This window comes from Pecten maximus, chromosome 10, assembly GCF_902652985.1.
Source record: "Pecten maximus chromosome 10, xPecMax1.1, whole genome shotgun sequence".
In the NCBI taxonomy this organism is placed as follows: Eukaryota; Metazoa; Mollusca; class Bivalvia; order Pectinida; family Pectinidae; genus Pecten; species Pecten maximus.
Window position 1 is genome coordinate 19,557,098 of NC_047024.1, and position 20,633 is coordinate 19,577,730.

Sequence of the window (20,633 nt, forward strand, 5' to 3'; positions counted from 1 at the left end):
TGAGATCTTCGCTTTTCGGTGAAAATGTCACATTTTTTTTAACTTTGCTGTTCTCTTGAGCTCTCAACCTACGATCTCTGAATGTTATACAGAAATGCAAATTAAGTGATTGTCCACGTGACGCTGAAGTGGCTTTGGAATGACTTTGATGCGTTGCAATCGTACTGAATTGTCTACGTCATTCTTAATATGCAAATGAGCAGGTATAAAGGAGGAGTTTGATGAGAAAGAATCGCAATTCAGCAAGTATACGTAGTGGTTGCCGTTTCGGTCTGTGTAATGGAGTAATGGAGGTTTTGCAACAGTTGGAATTACTGATAATTTCTCGGTTGGTGGTCCAGCTTTTATAATTTTGACAAGACCAGCACGATCATCCCATATTCCGGAATAACGGTCCTAATTTCACATCGGATTATGATACTCCTTTCCATAAAAGGCTTCTGGTCGGTGAATTTATTCTCTGGCATTTTGTTGTCGACTGCGAATTTTTCACTGTGTTCTAATATTTTTGGAGTAATATTAAAAGGAGCACATTGAGACAGTAAAAGCTGAAGCTGAAGAGTGTTTTTATTTTTATAACAGATGTTAATATCATTGGCATAGTCACCGCCTCGCATCTTGTTCATATATAACTTTATGTGCCATTACATTTTGCGAATAACAAGTGTATTTATAGTCCGCTCGCCAAAAAATATAATAGAATCGTAATGACAAGTTAACTAAATTAATTATGTTAAACTAAAAAGTATTACAAGCATATTTGTAAAACTTTATTTATTTTACAATAATTGTGAAACAAACTATACCAGCTTATATTAACCACTCATGTTGGCCTGAATGAAAGTAGGTATTTTTCTGTGGAAGGAAACCGGAGTACCGGGAGAAAACGCACGTGGTTGGGCAGGTGACACTATTACTTTCCATGTGCGATCGGGGAATCGAACACAGGCCGCCTAGGTGAAAGGCGAGTGTGTTAACACTGTGCCACCCGACCATATTTAATATGCAGCGGTTTAACCGTCTTTTTTAATTCTCTTCCCATTTTATTTTTTTTCAAATGTCTAAATATTTATTGCATTCAATTAAGTTACATGTTCAGTCAATTGCTTTCGCCTGAGCTTTTTTTTTTATCGATTTGCCGGGAATCCCTCCTCTTGATAAACACTCTTTTACGTCATTCATTAAGAGAAAATTAATTAAAATGTGTATTGCAGTGTGTCGTAGAGACGCAGAAATCACAAGTCCAATTTTAATCAAACTATCTTCCTAATATATCCATTCTGTTATGGGGGGAAAATGTCATGTTAAGCTTTTGTATAACATCTAAGGTCCAAGCTAATAATATACACATGTATATGTAGAAAAACCAATGAATGTAAAAAAAAAAGTAGCCTAAGGTATGATATATATATTTATGCCAAGAATGTAAGGATCATTATGTCCAGAGGGAGTTCTGTTTATCTCATATTATTTGAAAATATAATCGAAATGGGATTCCGATATGGTTTGGTTTGGTTTGGTTTATTTTGTTTAACGTCCTACAGCTAAGGTCATTTAAGGACGGTCTCCCGTGCGTGCGACATGCATGCGTGTGGTGAGTGCGTATGTGTGTTTTGGGAGGCTGCGGTATGTTCGTGTTAAGTCTCATTGTGATAGGCCGGAACTTTTGCCGATTTATAGTGCTACCTCACTGAAGCATACTGCCAAAGACACCCAGCATTACACCCCACCCGGTCACATTATACTGACAACGGGCGAACCAGTCGTCCCACTCCAAAAATGCTAAGCGCTAAGCAACTACCATTTTTAATGACTCTGGTATGTCTCGGCCAGGGGACAGCACCAAAAGCCTTCCTCACAGGGGCGAACGCTCAACTAAAGGCCAAAAGTGAAGCATTGTCAAGGGAAACATTATGAAGAAGAAAGTTAGTAAGAAAGAATAGAAATGATAAGATCCCAAATTTAGTCGCCTCTTACGATCATACAATGGGGGCAGCAGGTAAAATTCTTACGCCCTAACTGCAGGGCAGTTCCGATATGCTCCACACCAATTATTGTTATAACAGCCTTATCAAAGGAACAGCTTGCATCCATCCGGGTCCTTTATTGGTCACAAATGTCGATATGACGTTTAACAATACAAAAACAGACGAAAAAAAATACAGCAGCGTCTATTTAAAAAAAAAAGTTAAAAAAATCCACCAAAAAGGAAAAACACACAAAAAAATAATAATAACAAACAAACAAAAAAGCTGACGTCAAGAGGGAAGGGAAAGGAGTTTCTGGATTGTACACTGGAATATCTAAAAATTGAGCATCTTATGGGGAAATGACAGTTTTGTGTACACTAAATGAACTAACATACCTATATCAAAACATATTTTTTTTTGTAACAAGCTTCTAAAAACTTGATAAATGTATAACAAGCTTCTAAAAACTTGATAAATGTATCCGTGAAAATATAAACTAGAAAATATAGTCTATAGTAGATATGTACCGTGCTATATAATCATATACCGTGACATATATATTTATCATATACAGTACAATAAAAAAAATGTTTTAAAAAAACTATGGAGTTGGCCTCTGTTCGAATGCACCACAATAATTTTGTAATCGAATGCCCCCTTTTCACGCATGCGCGTCAACCAATCGGAAATGGCTGCGAGGAGGATGGCATTCGCAAGCTTTTTCGGTAGTAAACAAAAAGTAGGTAAACATTCTTATACTTAACTATTCATGTATATTTAATGTATGTTTTTGAAAGATACAATACTTTTGAATCGTTTCACCGATGATTTTTTATGATAACCACTTTTAACATACTTTGTTTGAGACGATATAGATCTAGACTAGTATTGTTTTCATTTCAACAAGTCGGTCACATCAAGTCAACATGGGGAACTTGTACACAGGGTTCAATACACAATGTTTGTAGCAGCACACCACTTAGTCATTGTGTGAAATATACAGCATACCCTGAAACACTTGACAATTGGCATTTTTAAATCAGAACAATGAAATTTACCGCAGATATGTATTATGATATAACGTATGCAGTCAGAATAAAATCTAGGTTAGACTAGTACTGCAGGTAGTTGAGAAGTGTACATGCATATGTCTACTGTATAATGTATGTGTGTGTGTCTGTGTAAACATATAAACATTGTCTGCTTTCCAGAAATATCGGGAAATAGAACCATCATGCCATCCACTTTACAGCTGTTAATGCATGTGTCTGATGTGACTTGACATAAGTCATATATTCCCCATTGAACTCTACATGTGGTCTGATACTGCTTGTCTGATGTGACTTGACATAAGTCATATATTCCCCATTGAACTCTACATGTGGTCTGATACTGCTGTTGTGAAACAGCATTGTATTTTATGTATGGTTCTGATCACGAGGATTGTGGGTAGTTATGATTATACTCCAGAAGGCCTTACCTATATTTTATATAATTACCCCTCAGTCCTCGTGTTGACCTCGGAGCGATACAGACAATTATATTCCTGACCTATCATTGCTCTGTCTGATATTATTGTCTTACAGATCACACCACTCAATTTCACAACAGTATATTAACTGCCGATCTACAACCACCATGCCATCAACTTAACTACTGATCAAATTCATGTGACTTGATCGATATGAGACATCAAGTTGTATTCCCCATTCATCTGTACATGTGGTTTAATAACCGCCCATCCACAACCACTGTTACTAACTGATCTCTGGTGTAATCCTGGTTCCCTTTCCACTTTACTGTTTTTATGTCTCCTCCCAACCAGTTTGGTACAACATTTGTCCTAGATTTCTGACAACTGCCATATATATCAGAAATTTCAACTCATATTTTTTTATAATTTTAACCATTTTGAAAAATATACCATATGATTATTATTATATCTGTGTAAAAAAAAGTGGATGAAAAAAAAGATTTTGTCACACATTTTGAAAAAGTTAAGTACATTTTGTATTTTAATTATAAAATCTGTTGCTTTATGTATTAAAATTAATGACAAAAGAAAAAAAAGTCTTTATATTATAAAACCATGTATATATGTATTAAGAAAAAATTCTGTCAATTTTTTTTTTTTCATTCAATTATATCTTTATATAGCGAAAAACAATCAAGAGGCTTTTGCCAAAAACTAAAAATAACTGAAGATTATATATTAGCTGATCAGTGAGGTATATTAAGGAACTTCCTATGTGTTTCAATTAGCTAGCTATACATGCACCGTATATAGCACACAGTCCTCGATCGATCTTTATAGGGGCAGATGCTCTTGACCCTTGAAACTAGCAATTTCAGAAGTCAACTGACCATTTTTCAGAAATGTTAAGTGTCAAAGCATGTCAAATAGACATATCTTTCAAAGTCAAGGGTCAAATATGATTTTCGGGTACACATTTTCTTTTGTTTTATAATGTATGTATATAGTCTTTATAATTATATAACCAGTATATCATTACCTGGAATTTACACTTATAACTTAGATCTATATCTGATTCTATTCATGTACATATATCTGCATACATGACATTTGTTTATAAGTACATTAGATTGTGTGACATGGTAACGACTAAACGAGGAAGTTTTTCATGTTGAAAACTTCCACTGTGTATATAATGTCTATGTATACCTGATACATATACTGTATATCCTTGAGCTATATATACACAGTATATATATATATATCCATGTACCGGTAAATATGTTTAATTGAACGTTCAGTATTACATCACATGACTCCGGTCTGACTTGTACCACACCTATATATATACATGTATTATCAAACTCTGGTTTGATTTCCTAGTTAATTGTACTGGTCTGTATTAGATATTGATGGCAGTCAAAAGTGTTTTATACGCTTTTATAAATTATAGGTAATGTACTATATGTACGCATATAAAGTTATTTGTTGTCTTATCTGCAACTTAATGCAAGTAAGATGTTGTGAAAATGGGTGACTTGGTAGATTAGGGGCCTTCTGGGGGGAGGGGGGGGGGGGGGGGGCTGCTCTGGATACATATGGTATATGCAGGGCGATGAAATAAAATATCAAAATTAGAGTAAGATTCAATCTCAACACGCATGTTACCAGTAAGTGGTTGTTTAATTATGATGACTTACTACGTCTCTGAGGGTGAGGCTTCATGATATCGATCAGGACAATTTATAATCTTAACCCCTAAAGTACATAAAATGGGGCTCGCTTTTATATCATGACGCCATATGCACATAAAAATACTTATAACTAGTACCAGGGTAGCTATATATGAAATTTGCATTGAACTGTTCTGTTGAAGGTAGAAAATTATTTTCATTACAAAAATAAGTTAATGTATATGCCCTGGTCATAGTCTAGAAATTACCGGTAGTAACATGTTGAAAGATACCATTTAACTTTTTTACCCATGTTTATTAGATACAATTGTTACAGCAGAAGGAGAAAATGTAGCAACCAGACCGGGGTTCGAACCCGGGACCTCCAAACACTAGCCGGATGCTCTACCAATTGAGCTACCTGATCACCGATGATCGACCCAGCCCAGTTCCGCTACACACCTCCCTCCTTTTTTTCAAGTCTTCGCCCTCGAAGACACACGAGACCCTTATACCACCACCGTGGCCGGGTATTTTAGTTGGGCGCCAATTTTGTAACAGGAGAAAATGTAGCGGCCTAGGCCGGGGTTAGAACCCGGGACCTCCGAACACTAGCCGGATGCTCTACCAATTGAGCTACCTGATCACCAATGATCGACCCAGTCCAGTTCCGCTACACAATAGATACACTACAGACATTGATCATTCTTTTTATGCGAGACCTTTTCAAGGATTCCAGCATTGTGGTATTTTGCAACCAAATTGACAAACATTCAGCTTAGTCATATTTTTTTTTATTTCCTTATATTATATTATCAAAAAGGTAATATTGATCTTATTCACTTAAAATGCAATACCTAAATTTGATTGAAATCAATATATCTAACTGGAGATCTTGCACTTTTGTAAAGTGTATTATTACTGTACTGTGTACACATTACATAACTGTTAACGTTGTGCCCTAGGCCTGTCAATCTTGAGGTTTAGACATACTTGACCTTTACGTGCCGTCTCATGATAATACTTCATATAACATTGTGGACTATATATGACTTAAGAATTTATTTGCAGTCATCAATCTAATTCTTCCTGTGATTTTGGGACTTCAATATTGGAGTCCTGGTCTTTTCTGGTACTTACGTATACAAAAATGTACTCAAATTAAGAATACCCACAATATACTGTATGTCCTTGTATTCAGAGAATTATAAAAATTTTGAAAATAGTGGTCTGGACAGTAGCTCGGCCCGAAAAATCCTTCAAAATCACTCATATTAATTTAAACAAGCTTATTTCTAAGAGCATATATCTACAGTAAAGTATGTGTATGCACTATTATTCAGAGAATTTTTTTATTAATCTTTCATTATAGAGAGTCAGCTTGCATATGAATTAATTATTATTATATACACGTATATGTTATGGTATATATTGGGGTACAACACAATTTTGTAATGTTGGTCTTCTGTTGTTCAATTTGTTAACTTATCCTTTAAAACATTACAAGTTTTAAAATGACATAAATTTTGTTTTATAACCAACCAGAATTAAATGTATAAATGGAAAAAAAATTTACCTGAAGGTAGAAATATTGGATTAATCTTGAACAGATTTCTCATTTTATTTATGAATAAATATAAAGAAACCGTCATCTAAACTGGTCAAATTCCTTGTGAGCAACAAATCATTTGGATATACAGTGTATACATATATATATAAGTAAGAGTTCTGCGGCCAGTTGTTCAAAGGGTGATTAGGCTAATCACAGTTCAACAACAATATTAAAATCCTGATAAAATGATTTCTAGTAAAACTTATTTGACAAAACTTTCTGAAACTATAACACCTACCAGTCTCTTCATACCTGCTTATTTTGAAGAATATACACACATAGGATTGTAAGTAAATGAGAAATGAGATTTCCACTAATCAAGTGATTAAGCTAATCACCTTTTGAACAACTGGGCCCAGATGTCAGGACCCTGGGGTTTTAGGTTTTTGAAGGATGTACATCATAATACATGATAATAATATACACATGTATAGTTGGTGTCCTGGAGTTGGAGATTTTCATTTTAAAATTTACATCTTCACCTGCCAGTAAAATTTATGATGAAGTAAAATGTGCCCCTGTCTGAGCCCCCTAGTTTTAACATTATCCTATCAATATCAGGGCATCCAGTTGCTCCTGGAATTTTGGCAATTTCCTATGTCAAATAATTACCTGGTATTTTTCTGAAATTTTCAGGGTCAAAACATAGTCAAATAAACATGTCTTTTCAACCAAGAGTCAAATCTGATTCAAGGGAGTCAAAATATATACAGTGTACTGTAAATCACTTATATTTCATGTGGGATATATTTTGAGGCCAGAATTCGCGAAATTATGTATTCGCAAATAAGTCGAATGAGGTGAGTTCGCGAAATTAAGTACTCGCGAAATATAATTGATTTACAGTACTCTCATGATCAAGTCTCTCCTGGAAGCCCTGACTATGTAGTTAGGATTATTTGATTCTGAATTTTCTACTTCAGGTACTGGTGACAACTGTATTTTTTGTGGATGTCATTTATGGTATCTGATACACTGTTCACAAAAGTAATAAAACTTGAAGCAGGAAGTCACCTTGCATATTTGTGTTTACTTTTAAGCTGGCTACTTCCTGGACTGCTGAATTCATGAAGTTTTAACATACATACATAAAACCTTGTTTTAAACAGTTGTTCAGATTGTTTGAGCTCATGACCAGTATAACCATACTCTCACAACCAGTGATAATTATGTAATTGTATATCGTATAAGTTACTGGGGGGGGGGGGGGGGTATTAACAATAAGTTGAGATAGCAGTTAAATATGAATTGAAAGTCATTCATATTAAGGGATTTATACTACATGTATATGGTTATCAAATATTGATATACATAAATTTTAAGTATATATATACATTCCTAGCTGTATATATGTGTGATATTGTGGGTATGTTAATTATTAGTTCGCAATCACAGAAGTTTTATTGTTTTTTTTTTCTTCTAAATTTTGATAATTTATAAATGTTAACTTTATTTATTTTACAACACTTGAAAAAGTTATATCAACTTTTAATCATGCTTGTTGGCCCAAATTAAAAGTGCGCTAGGTGTCTTACTTTGGGAGAAACCCGGAGATTTGGGAGAAACCCGGAGAAACCCATGGACAGGTGACCTTTCATGTCCGATCAATTTGTGAATGTTCTACACTTGTCCTATAGCTACATGAGTGTCGTACATAGCTTAAGGCTGGTTATAAGCCTTGTAGGCCACAACAAGCAATTGACAATATTTCTAGCTAATTATGTGTTTGGGTGTTAACTTCCTTAGGTAAACAGGGAAATAAGATAAGTATAAGGAATGCTTAAGCTTATGGATATATGAGGTGTGTGTGGACAATCTGAATATCAAAATTGAGACTGATCCGTCAGCACTAGTTTTTGTAAAAAAAAAAAAAGGAAAATGAAAAAGAAAACATGGATCAATATATCTCAATACATCAGTTGTTGTAGTGTTGTATATTTAGTTTATTTTGGACTTCAGAATCTTTCATAATTTTACAACAGAATTATCATGATCATATATTACAGTAATTTTTTTAGTCCCTCAATATCAGTCGTGAACTACAAAAAATGATAAGGGGGAGGGATACAAGCCTACAATGTATATGATTACTGGTGTCTGTCTGTCCTTCAGCACTTTAGCTTGTCTGGGCTCAGTCTCCAATATATATTAATAGATATATATCCTGGTATATACTTGTCAGTTATCACCGGAACTTTATACTTGGGGCTGGATTACTTATATAAGTTCACCAGTATACCTAGGTGTACATGTACATGTGTCATGTTTCAAAAGTAAGTTACCCTGCCCTACATTTTGAAATTTGACCTATATCAGGTGAATAATTTACACTATAAAAATGTCTTTTAGATGGTTCAATGGGGGGTTGGGGTTGTGGTTGAAAATTACAGTCCATACACTTCTGTATTTTACAATATTGTGTGTGTTTTCATATAAATTATCTAAAATAGGGCAATTTTGTCCTGAACCATTTATCAGACTATATATTCATTCTTAATTATCTATAAGATGACATATTATAAGGTCGGGAATGTATGACAGTCATCCAGTGTTAATTTGCCATTTATTTTAATCTTCTTGTGGTTACAGGATTTTTTTATCTGATAGCAATGTAGCCTTAGATGTTCAACTCTAGTAGCTCTACAAGTTTTCAGTATTGTTAACTAGATGTCGAATTGCTCCGGATCAATCAGCTTTGAAAGTCAGAGGTCCTTATTTTCAAAATGAGATTTATATCTATTAGTTTGCTAAACAATGTGAACTGTTTCCTATCTTTTTCAGACATTTCGTCCAAGGAAGCGGGGTATATTTGAGGAGGGGACACTCAAATTTCGACTGCACAAGCAAGCTAATGCCTCGCTGAATTCTGGTATTGACCTGCAGGAGGTAGTGAAGCTCCCACCGGGAGAGGATCGGTGTGACTGGATAGCTGTCCACGGTAAAAACAATTCTCAAATATTGTTATTTAATTTCCCTTTGTTTTCAGCTTAAAACTGACAATGTAATTTTAAAAGCTTTTGCTTCAAAATAAAAAAAAAACATAATTTTTTAAATGGTTTCGAGATGTTCCCTGTGATAATTATATATATATTCTGGTCACTGTTTCCAAGGAAGTGGCCTGGCATGCAGATATTTTGGTTGATTTCAAAAGGAAAGCTTTTTAACCTGCGTTGTCAGCTTTAATTATGATCCTGTGGTTCAAATCAATTGATATAACGAAGTATAGCTAGCAACTACGTACTACAACTATGATTTTACTATGTACTTGATGTAAATTCATTTTGAAGTGATTTTAAATACAGGATATTGATTTTTTACATAAGACATATATATGGTAAACCTCCGGTTAGTTCAAACAAAATTAAATAAATATTTGAGAATTTTCATTTTAGTAAGCCTTTTCAATCCGATATGAAATGGAAATGAAGTACATGCATACATTTGTACACAGGTCATCCATTTGCCAATTGATTTTAAGCATTATTAGAATTTAAGTCATATTACTATTTCTCGGAAATCTGAAGCATCCAAATTAAGTGTTGAATAGACATGCGTATCCCTTCAAACCCAAGAGGCAAATTTAAATCTCATTTTGGGGAGGTCAAAATCATACACGTGATACTGTCACGATATACCAGTCAACTGGATGCACTTTTACATTCATAAACAGGATTTCTCAGACAGATGTGAAATCTAAAAGATTCGCTAATTAGACAATGTATGAATTGTTATACATGTATTTACTGATGAGCTGTACATGTAAAGCTCAAAGTTAATAAACAAATTGAAAAAAATTTAATTGACTCTTACTGCAATTATAATTTCACACAATATATCTTCACGGTGTGAAGCCCTAAAGCTATGATATCACATTGAAATAATAGGAACATGAAGTCAGTGAGAGCTTTAATTAATTAGCTAGGTGTAATGGATGAGTATCATGAATGTAAGGGGTATTATTAATTACAAGGTAAATGTAAGGGGTTTATTGATAACAAGGTAAATGTAAGAGGTGTTATTGATAACGAGGTAAATGTAAGGGGTATTGTTGATAACAAGGTAAGTGTGAGGGATGTTATTGATAACAAGGTAATTTAAGAGGTGTTATTAATTACAAGGTGAATGTGTGTGTGTGGGGGGGGGGGGGGGGTGTTATTGATAACAAGGTGAATGTGTGTGTGTGTGGGGGGGGGGGTGTTATTGATAACAAGGTGAATGTGTGTGTGGGTGTGTGGGGGGGGGGTGTTATTGATAACAAGGTGAATGTGTGTGGTGTGTGTGTGTGGGGGGGGGGTGTTATTGATAACAAGGTGAATGTGTGTGTGTGGGGGGGGGGGGTGTTATTAATTACAAGGTGAATGTGTGTGTGGGGGGGGGGGGGGGGGGGGTTATTAATTACAAGGTGAATGTGTGTGTGTGGGGGGGGGGGGTGTTATTGATAACAAGGTGAATGTGTGTGTGTGTGGGGGGGGGGGGGGTGTTATTAATTACAAGGTGAATGTGATGTGTGTGGGGGGGGGGGTGTTATTGATAACAAGGTGAATGTGTGTGTGTGTGTGGGGGGGGTGTTATTGATAACAAGGTGAATGTGTGTGTGTGTGTGTGGGGGGGGGGTGTTATTGATAACAAGGTGAATGTGTGTGTGTGTGTGTGGGGGGGGGGGTGTTATTGATAACAAGGTGAATGTGTGTGTGTGGGGGGGGGGGTGTTATTAATTACAAGGTGAATGTGTGTGTGGGGGGGGGGGGGGGGTGTTATTAATTACAAGGTGAATGTGTGTGTGGGGGGGGGGGGGTGTTATTGATAACAAGGTGAATGTGTGTGTGTGTGGGGGGGGGGGGTGTTATTAATTACAAGGTGAATGTGTGTGTGTGGGGGGGGGGGTGTTATTGATAACAAGGTGAATGTGTGTGTGTGTGTGGGGGGGGGTGTTATTGATAACAAGGTGAATGTGTGTGTGTGTGTGTGTGGGGGGGGGGGGTGTTATTGATAACAAGGTAAATGTAAGGTGTGTTATTAATAACAAGGTAAATGTGTGTGTGTGTGTGGGGGGGGGGGGGGGTGTTATTGATAACAAGGTAAATGTGAGGGACATGTTATTGATTACAAGGCAAATGTAGGGGTACCAAGCTAATTAAAAGTTCTGTAGGGTTGACCAAGATATATTCAAATGTTAACGACTTCATGGTTTATTTAGACAAGCTTTACTCATAATATAGATAATCCAAGTATACTGTGAGAAAGACAGTGCTGTCAGTGAAAAATTATATACATATATATAAGTACATTTTTAGGATAAAAATTGTTATATTGAATGACATAAAGTGTGCAATACAGAAATACAGAATGCAGTGTAAACATTTTGTGCACATCACAACAACTATATATTCAGGTCAAAGGTTTGTTACCATCAAAAATCTGTTGTTATGGCATGCAACAACAGGTACAAATGTATGAAGTACACTTTGTGTGACAAATTTTGCAAGACATCCAATTCAATATAGATATAATTGTACACCATCGGAAACTGGCCAACACCAGTATTGGAGATTCAATTAATTAAGAGGTTGCTGCTACAATGGTTGAATTAGACTTAAATGAGGACAATGTAGATGATGATGGCCTGAGTATTTGGTTTAATTTATTTTGTTTAATTACGCCCAATTAACCACTAGGGTCATTTAAGGATGTGCCAGGTTTTGGAGGTGGAGGAAAGACGGAGTACCTTGAGAAAAACTACTGGCCTACGGCTACAGTCTGTACCAGGCAACTGCCCTACGTGGGTTTCGAACTCGCGACTCAGAGGTCGAAGGCTAGTGATAAAGTGTCGGGACACCTTAATCACTTTGCCACCGCGGCCTGAGTAACGTACTACTGCAAATGAATATCAATTCTGTCAGGTGTAAGGCATGGATGGAGAAAAAATGCCAAGCGGAGTGGCGTTATAGCATTTTGAATCAGGATTCTGCTGTTTTAAATCAACGTCATGGACTGTTTAAATTTGAAGACTATATAAATGTACAAATGTTTTTACTCCAAAAAATGCGCTAACAATATATATTGATGTCCATATTGCAATGACAAAATTCTTTTAATCAATAAATATCTAAAAGAGGAATCCTTCTTAGTATCCAGTGTAAAAAACCCTGGGACAAAACAAAGGGAATTCGAATTGACAACTAAACAAAATCACCTCCGGACAAAAAAGTTTCATGGTGTAACATATGGCATACACATGTACAGTTGTTGATAAATATAGTTCTATCAAAATGCTTTCTTATTGCTATCAAGAATTGTGATGGATCTTCAGAAACTTTGTTAATGCATCTGTGAAAAAAATTGAACAACCCATATGTATTTGTTGATCACTACAGTCGAAAGTGTGTTATTGATAACTGTTTAGTGATCATGACTTCTACTTCAAGATGGAGGTGTGACAAACTCTTTTGAGCTATCAAAAGGACAACTGACAGCCTCTGCAGCATTATCTATTTATAATATTATATTATATTTAATCAAAACATAATTAACTACCACATTCTTATCATATTGATTATCAAGGTGGCAATCTAGTACTACTTGCTTATTCCAACCACAAATGGGAGGATGATGGTGGGTTTGAAAAAATTTTGCTAGTATGTATGTGTGTGTGTCTTAATTTGCTTGTATGTATGTGTGTGTGTCTAAAAAATCCAATATGGCTGCTGATTGAGAATAAGGATGCGTACCCTCATGATCAGGTCCTTTCAATCAATCAGAAGCCTGATATCAAATTCCGTCATCAGCAGCCAATGAAAATACAGTCTACCCTCGTTATATCGCCACATTTCGCCCGTGTCAATTATGGCGGTATAACGAGGGTGGCGTTAGTATCGAATCATGAAAATTACAACAGTAAAAGATAATGTTGTACCAACGTTTTAATAAATACACAATGAGTTAACATATAAGACACCATGGTATTGACCGTACATTTCGTAGCTTACAAATACACATTTACATATGTAATTTCTGAAAAAAGTCATTAATTTGCTTTTGTCTCATGCCATCTATCACAATCTGTCGAATTTTATTGGAAATTACGCGGCACTGGATCAAAGCGAAGAACACGCTTTCGTCTCGGAGTTTCCATCTCGACTGACGAAGCCAAATCGTTCATACCATAAATAAGAACACTTATTGAGCAGAAATCAGTCATGCTTTATTACAAATCAAACCATATCTGTGTGTAGATGTCACATATATAAACATCGATACATATATCTACCTGAGTGATAGAAACTCATTCAAGCGTATAACTAAGTTACCTGTGAAAAAGGAAATACCCTAATCCTATAAATAGAAGAGTTCCTCGTTCGCAGAAAAAACGGACTAAGGTGGCGATATCGTCGAGGGTAATATATAGGGATTTGGGACGTTTGTATTGTTATGAACGTGGCGGATGGCGGTGTGCGAGGGTGGCGAACTTAACGAGGGAATTATATAGAAGGGAAATCCGTTCTAGGGGTGTAGGTGGCGGTATGCGAGGGTGGCGGTAGATTCGGGTGGCGAAACTGGCGATAGGTCGAGGGTACACTGTACAGTAAATACCACTATTAAGGATTCACCTTCCAATATATATTAGCCAGGAAATATTTTTGTAATTAAAGAGTCACGTCCTGTAAAATTACACTAAATAATGTACATGACACAGGTAAAAGGCAACATTATAAAAAGGTCGTCATATGAGCTACGAGCATGCAATATGAGCTAATTGCTTAACTGGCATTTACGCCCCTTCACATATATCAAAAATAACTCAACAAAGCGTATGAAATTGAAATGGCCACACACACTAGGGCGACATTTAAATTTATTACTGAGAAAGCCACCAAGTGAAATAATTTTATGGTTGCAAAGTAGTTGCACTCATACAATAATGCCAACTACAATCAATAAAAAATGTAGATAAAAATATATAAGAAGCTATGCTAGCCTTAGTGGGGTTGACATAAAAACCGCCACAAAGACCTTCATGGTATAACATATGAATGTCTTCCCATATATTTTACTCTTGTGTCGTTCAAGTGAAATATGGTATCAGTAAGAAACCGTACACATTAACAATTCAGCCAGACAGATCAATCTCAAGTACAATGTCAAAATACATTGTATACTAAATCAAAATCAAATTAAAACGTCAAAATACATTGTATATTAAATCAAAATCAAATTAAAACCAAAATAATCACCACGATCTAATCCCGACAACCTTAAATTTCCCTTCCAAAATATTGTAAAAAGGTGGCAGATATACCATTATTGCATAAAAAATAAAGAATTATTTTTCTCCTCTAAATAAATGTCAAAATAGATATGTTGTAAATCCAATATAATTTAACGAAATAATCGTGCATGTCACTTTCTGTTTTAATTCAGTAAATCTCTGTATACAGTATAAATTATTACTTTCTATTATTAAATAAACAACACGATTAATTATTGTACATGGAAAGGTTGTTTTTAATTCATTGTCGTAGGCTGAGGAATACACTATATTACATGGAATTTTTCATCGAATATGTTGTATTTTCGATGTATCAACCTTTTTTCATGGACTGTTAGCTATGATACTACAGTAAAACTTGTTTATAACAAACTCCAAGGGACCTTGAAATTGAATTCGTTATACAAGTAGTTCGTTACATAAATAAAACGAACGGGAATAAAAGTTGATAAAAAATTCATTATACGTGTTAAGCCTACTGTAACTAGCGAATTTGTAAGACTAGTACTGTTAAAACAAACAAGTTAACAAACAGGTAAAGTAACGTTCCTTTTATTACAGAAGAAATATGTTTTCCCTTTTTCGTAAAAAAAGTCCAAAATGGACTTTTGCGGAAAACATGCATCAGTTCTTAGAGTAATAACATATTGAACAGTGTGCATAGTACTAAAACATAAAAATCATCACTATCATAAATTTCATCTCCAACATTAAAGCCTTACGCTTTATCAACGGCGAACCCGATGATTATCTACACTGACACGACACAGTCAAAGACATATATACAACCTGACACTGATTAGTACTCATTCAGTTTATTTCATTATACATGTAAAACGTGTACCTGCAAAAACTTACCTGTTATGTACCTGCGTATGTGAGCTTACCTGTAAACACACAAATAAATCCCCTTGGGGAGCCCCGGCAAACTGGCCGTGACCTTCAACGGCTGTGTAAACAAACCCTGTACAGGTGATTGGCGATTCGTTATGTGAGTGCTTAGTTACTAGGACAGAGAGATGAAGGGACTCAGGAATAGTTCATTATGAATAAAAATTTGTGATATAAATTTCGCTATACGAGTGGTTACATTACTAATGTTATATAATGCTACAGTCGGGGATTGATTTCTATTTTGTTATACCTGAAAATTCGTCATAATCGAGTTCATTGTATTCGAGTTTTACTGTATAGGTAATTGACATCTCATGATTTAGATATACATGTAATTGCAACATGCGGACATGAACAAACATGATCCTGTCAGAGTATTGGCCTGGGCTGACCATCACTGCGTCATTGAAGCTTTCTTTTTTAAGAATGTGTATTAGGTGCAGTGGTATAAGCTGTGGGATTTCTGGCTAGGCGATTAGGTGTCGTAGATCATGATCATGAATTTGAGGCCCGGTCAGGGCAGGATCGATCAAGTCATAAAAAGACGGTATTCCTTTTTTACAATTCATTTTCATGTCCGTTGCAACTGTATATTTTTCATGTCCGTTTTAACTGTATGTTTTTCATGTCCGTTTCAACTGTATGTACTTTAGCTTGCATGTAGATTTATCACTGGTATAGACATGATTTCACCTTGCTATCAGTGTTAACTTGAGTGTTAGTAATAACACAAACATCACCCCTGGCCATGGGGACTCACAATAAATACTGTTCAGAATAGAACAATAAAACAAATTGAATATAATCCTGAAACCGTTAACAATTTAGCCAGACAAATTTATCTCAAGCACTGTCAAAATACATTTAATAACATCAAAATAAAACCAAAAAATTTACCACGATCTAATCCCAGCCCTCCTAAATTTCTCTTCCAAAATACTGTAAAAAGGTGGCAGATACCATTATTGCATGAAAAGTACATATTTTTTGTTCTCCAGTTGATTGATTAATGTCAAAATAGATATGTTGTTGATCCAATATAATTAAATGAAATAATCGTGCATGTCACTTTCTGTGTTAATCCAGTAACTCTTTCTATACAGTATGAATTATGACTTTCTATTAAGCAACACTATTAATCATTGTACATGGATTATTCTTTGTACTGTAATAGAATTTATCTTGTTTTGTCAGTGGTGGACTTCTTCAACAGAATCAACATGCTGTATGGCACGCTGTGTGAATACTGTACTGAACAGACCTGTCCAACCATGTCTGGGGGACCAAAGTAAGTCATGTCTGGGGGACCAAAGTAAGTCGTGTCTGGGGGACCAAAGTAAGTCATGTCTGGGGACCAAAGTAAGTCATGTCTGGGGACCAAAGTAGGTCATGTCTGGGGACCAAAGTAAGTCGTGTCTGGGGGACCAAAGTAAGTCATGTGTGGGGACCAAAGTAAGTCATGTCTGGGGGACCAAAGTAAGTCATGTGTGGGGACCAAAGTAAGTCATGTGTGGGGACCAAAGTAAGTCATGTCTGGGGGACCAAAGTAAGTCATGTCTGGGGGACCAAAGTAAGTCATGTCTGGGGACCAAAGTAAGTCATGTCTGGGGATCAAAGTAAGTCATGTGTGGGAGACCAAAGTAAGTCATGTCTGGGGACCAAAGTAAGTCATGTCTGGGGATCAAAGTAAGTCATGTGTGGGGACCAAAGTAAGTCATGTCTGGGGGACCAAAGTAAGTCATGTGTGGGGACCAAAGTAAGTCATGTGTGGGGACCAAAGTAAGTCATGTCTGGGGGACCAAAGTAAGTTGTGTCTGGGGGACCAAAGTAAGTCATGTCTGGGGACCAAATGTAAGTCGTGTCTGGGGGACCAAAGTAAGTCATGTCTGGGGGACCAAAGTAAGTCATGTCTGGGGGACCAAAGTAAGTCATGTCTGGGGACCAAAGTAAGTCATGTCTGGGGGACCAAAGTAAGTCATGTCTGGGGGACCAAAGTAAGTCATGTCTGGGGGACCAAAGTAAGTCATGTGTGGGGACCAAAGTAAGTCATGTGTGGGGACCAAAGTAAGTCATGTGTGGGGGACCAAAGTAAGTCATGTGTGGGGGACCAAAGTAAGTCATGTGTGGGGGACCAAAGTAAGTCATGTGTGGGGACCAAAGTAAGTCATGTGTGGGGACCAAAGTAAGTCATGTCTGGGGGACCAAAGTAAGTCATGTCTGGGGACCAAAGTAAGTCATGTGTGGGGACCAAAGTAAGTCATGTGTGGGGACCAAAGTAAGTCATGTCTGGGGGACCAAAGTAAGTCATGTCTGGGGGACCAAAGTAAGTCATGTCTGGGGGACCAAAGTAAGTCATGTCTGGGGACCAAAGTAAGTCATGTCTGGGGACCAAAGTAAGTCATGTCTGGGGGACCAAAGTAAGTCATGTCTGGGGGACCAAAGTAAGTCGTGTCTGGGGGACCAAAGTAAGTCATGTCTGGGGGACCAAAGTAAGTCATGTCTGGGGACCAAAGTAAGTCATGTCTGGGGGACCAAAGTAAGTCATGTCTGGGGACCAAAGTAAGTCATGTCTGGGGACCAAAGTAAGTCATGTCTGGGGACCAAAGTAAGTCGTGTCTGGGGGACCAAAGTAAGTCATGTCTGGGGGACCAAAGTAAGTCATGTCTGGGGGACCAAAGTAAGTCATGTCTGGGGGACCAAAGTAAGTCATGTCTGGGGGACCAAAGTAAGTCATGTCTGGGGACCAAAGTAAGTCATGTGTGGGGACCAAAGTAAGTCATGTGTGGGGACCAAAGTAAGTCATGTCTGGGGGACCAAAGTAAGTCATGTCTGGGGACCAAAGTAAGTCATGTCTGGGGGACCAAAGTAAGTCATGTCTGGGGGACCAAAGTAAGTCATGTCTGGGGGACCAAAGTAAGTCATGTCTGGGGACCAAAGTAAGTCATGTCTGGGGGACCAAAGTAAGTCATGTCTGGGGACCAAAGTAAGTCATGTCTGGGGACCAAAGTAAGTCATGTCTGGGGGACCAAAGTAAGTCATGTCTGGGGGACCAAAGTAAGTCGTGTCTGGGGGACCAAAGTAAGTCATGTGTGGGGGACCAAAGTAAGTCATGTCTGGGGGACCAAAGTAAGTCATGTCTGGGGGACCAAAGTAAGTCATGTCTGGGGGACCAAAGTAAGTCATGTCTGGGGGACCAAAGTAAGTCATGTCTGGGGGACCAAAGTAAGTCATGTGTGGGGGACCAAAGTAAGTCATGTCTGGGGGACCAAAGTAAGTCATGTCTGGGGACCAAAGTAAGTCATGTCTGGGGATCAAAGTAAGTCGTGTCTGGGGGACCAAAGTAAGTCATGTCTGGGGGACCAAAGTAAGTCATGTCTGGGGGACCAAAGTAAGTCGTGTCTGGGGGACCAAAGTAAGTCATGTCTGGGGACCAAAGTAAGTCATGTCTGGGGGACCAAAGTAAGTCATGTCTGGGGGACCAAAGTAAGTCATGTCTGGGGGACCAAAGTAAGTCATGTCTGGGGACCAAAGTAAGTCATGTGTCTGGGGGACCAAAGTAAGTCGTGTCTGGGGGACCAAAGTAAGTCATGTCTGGGGGACCAAAGTAAGTCATGTCTGGGGGACAAAATTAAGTCTGGTGTCTTAATGACCTTGACCTACACCTTCATGGTCACAGGGGCCAAATGTGTTAAAATCTTGAATTAACTTTTGATAACCAGGAGTCATTGGCTATGATATTGGGCCATTAGCATGCTGGGATGATGAATTCATTTAAGTGAATGACATTGACCTACTTTAAAGATCACATCGGTCAAACGTGTTAAAATATAAAGTCTTCTCTATAACCAGGAGGCCCCCCGTTAAAATATTCAAACAACTTCTTTATAAACCTGGAGGCTCTGGCCTGTAGCATGCTGGGATGAAGGGCTACAAAGTTGTTCAAAGGAAAGACCTTGGTCTACTTTCAAGGTCACACTTCTACGCCTCTTTGTACAGTAATCACTTCAACACTTATGGGTTGTGATTTTGATAAACCTACTGGTTGGTCCTACTTTTAGAATAGCAGAAACTTATTGGTCCAGACTATTTCTTTCTCAATGACTTTAAAAACTTAAAGTGGGCAGAAGGAGCGAATATTTTCCCAACAGCCCATACAAAATCTGATGGATACTATTGCAATAGCCACAGATCTAGAATGGTCCAAATTAGCACCATTCTTTTTGATGCTGCAGATGTACAATATTCAATGCTGGCCATATGCATTATTTGGTCTGTCAATTCATGATCATTTGAAATGCACATTTGAAGTATATGACTGAAGAAAATCTAGTTTATTAAATGCACTTAAGCTTGATGCTACAGTGGACCGTCGATAATTTGGACACCTTCGTTCCCAGCCCAAACCGTCCGGATTAAGAATTTTCTGGACTGCCGAATTTCGTCGACTTTCTAAATAAATCTGTCGCGAAAGAGTTATTTGCCTTACTTATACACCCTTGGAAACGTTCAAAGACATTCATAAATGATTTGGGATATTTTTATGATTATAAATATTTAAACATTTTTATTAATCATATGATTCTTGTTTTGGTTTTACATTTCTTTCCTTCTAAAGTTGGAAATAAACAATTTTTTAAGAGGCCCATCTTAAAGGGACATCACGGTAAAAACGTTGTAATTTTCATTGAATATACGTGTTTTGTTCCTTTCCAGTTATGTTTCTGTGCTGTCCAAATGTTTACAG

The 20,633-nt window shown here is 37.0% G+C and overlaps 1 protein-coding gene across 1 annotated transcript in view; it reads left to right on the forward strand.

Annotated features, from left to right (window-relative positions):
• Nucleotides 1-2,604: 2,604 nt before the first annotated feature.
• LOC117335479 (MOB kinase activator 3B-like) overlaps nucleotides 2,605-20,633 on the forward strand; it is a 34,272-nt gene continuing 16,243 nt past the window's right edge. The window contains exons 1-3 of the mRNA XM_033895504.1: nucleotides 2,605-2,709; nucleotides 9,511-9,667; nucleotides 17,084-17,177. Coding sequence (XP_033751395.1) covers nucleotides 2,638-2,709; nucleotides 9,511-9,667; nucleotides 17,084-17,177 — 323 coding nt within the window. The 5' untranslated portion in view covers nucleotides 2,605-2,637. The remainder of the gene's footprint in view (nucleotides 2,710-9,510; nucleotides 9,668-17,083; nucleotides 17,178-20,633) is intronic.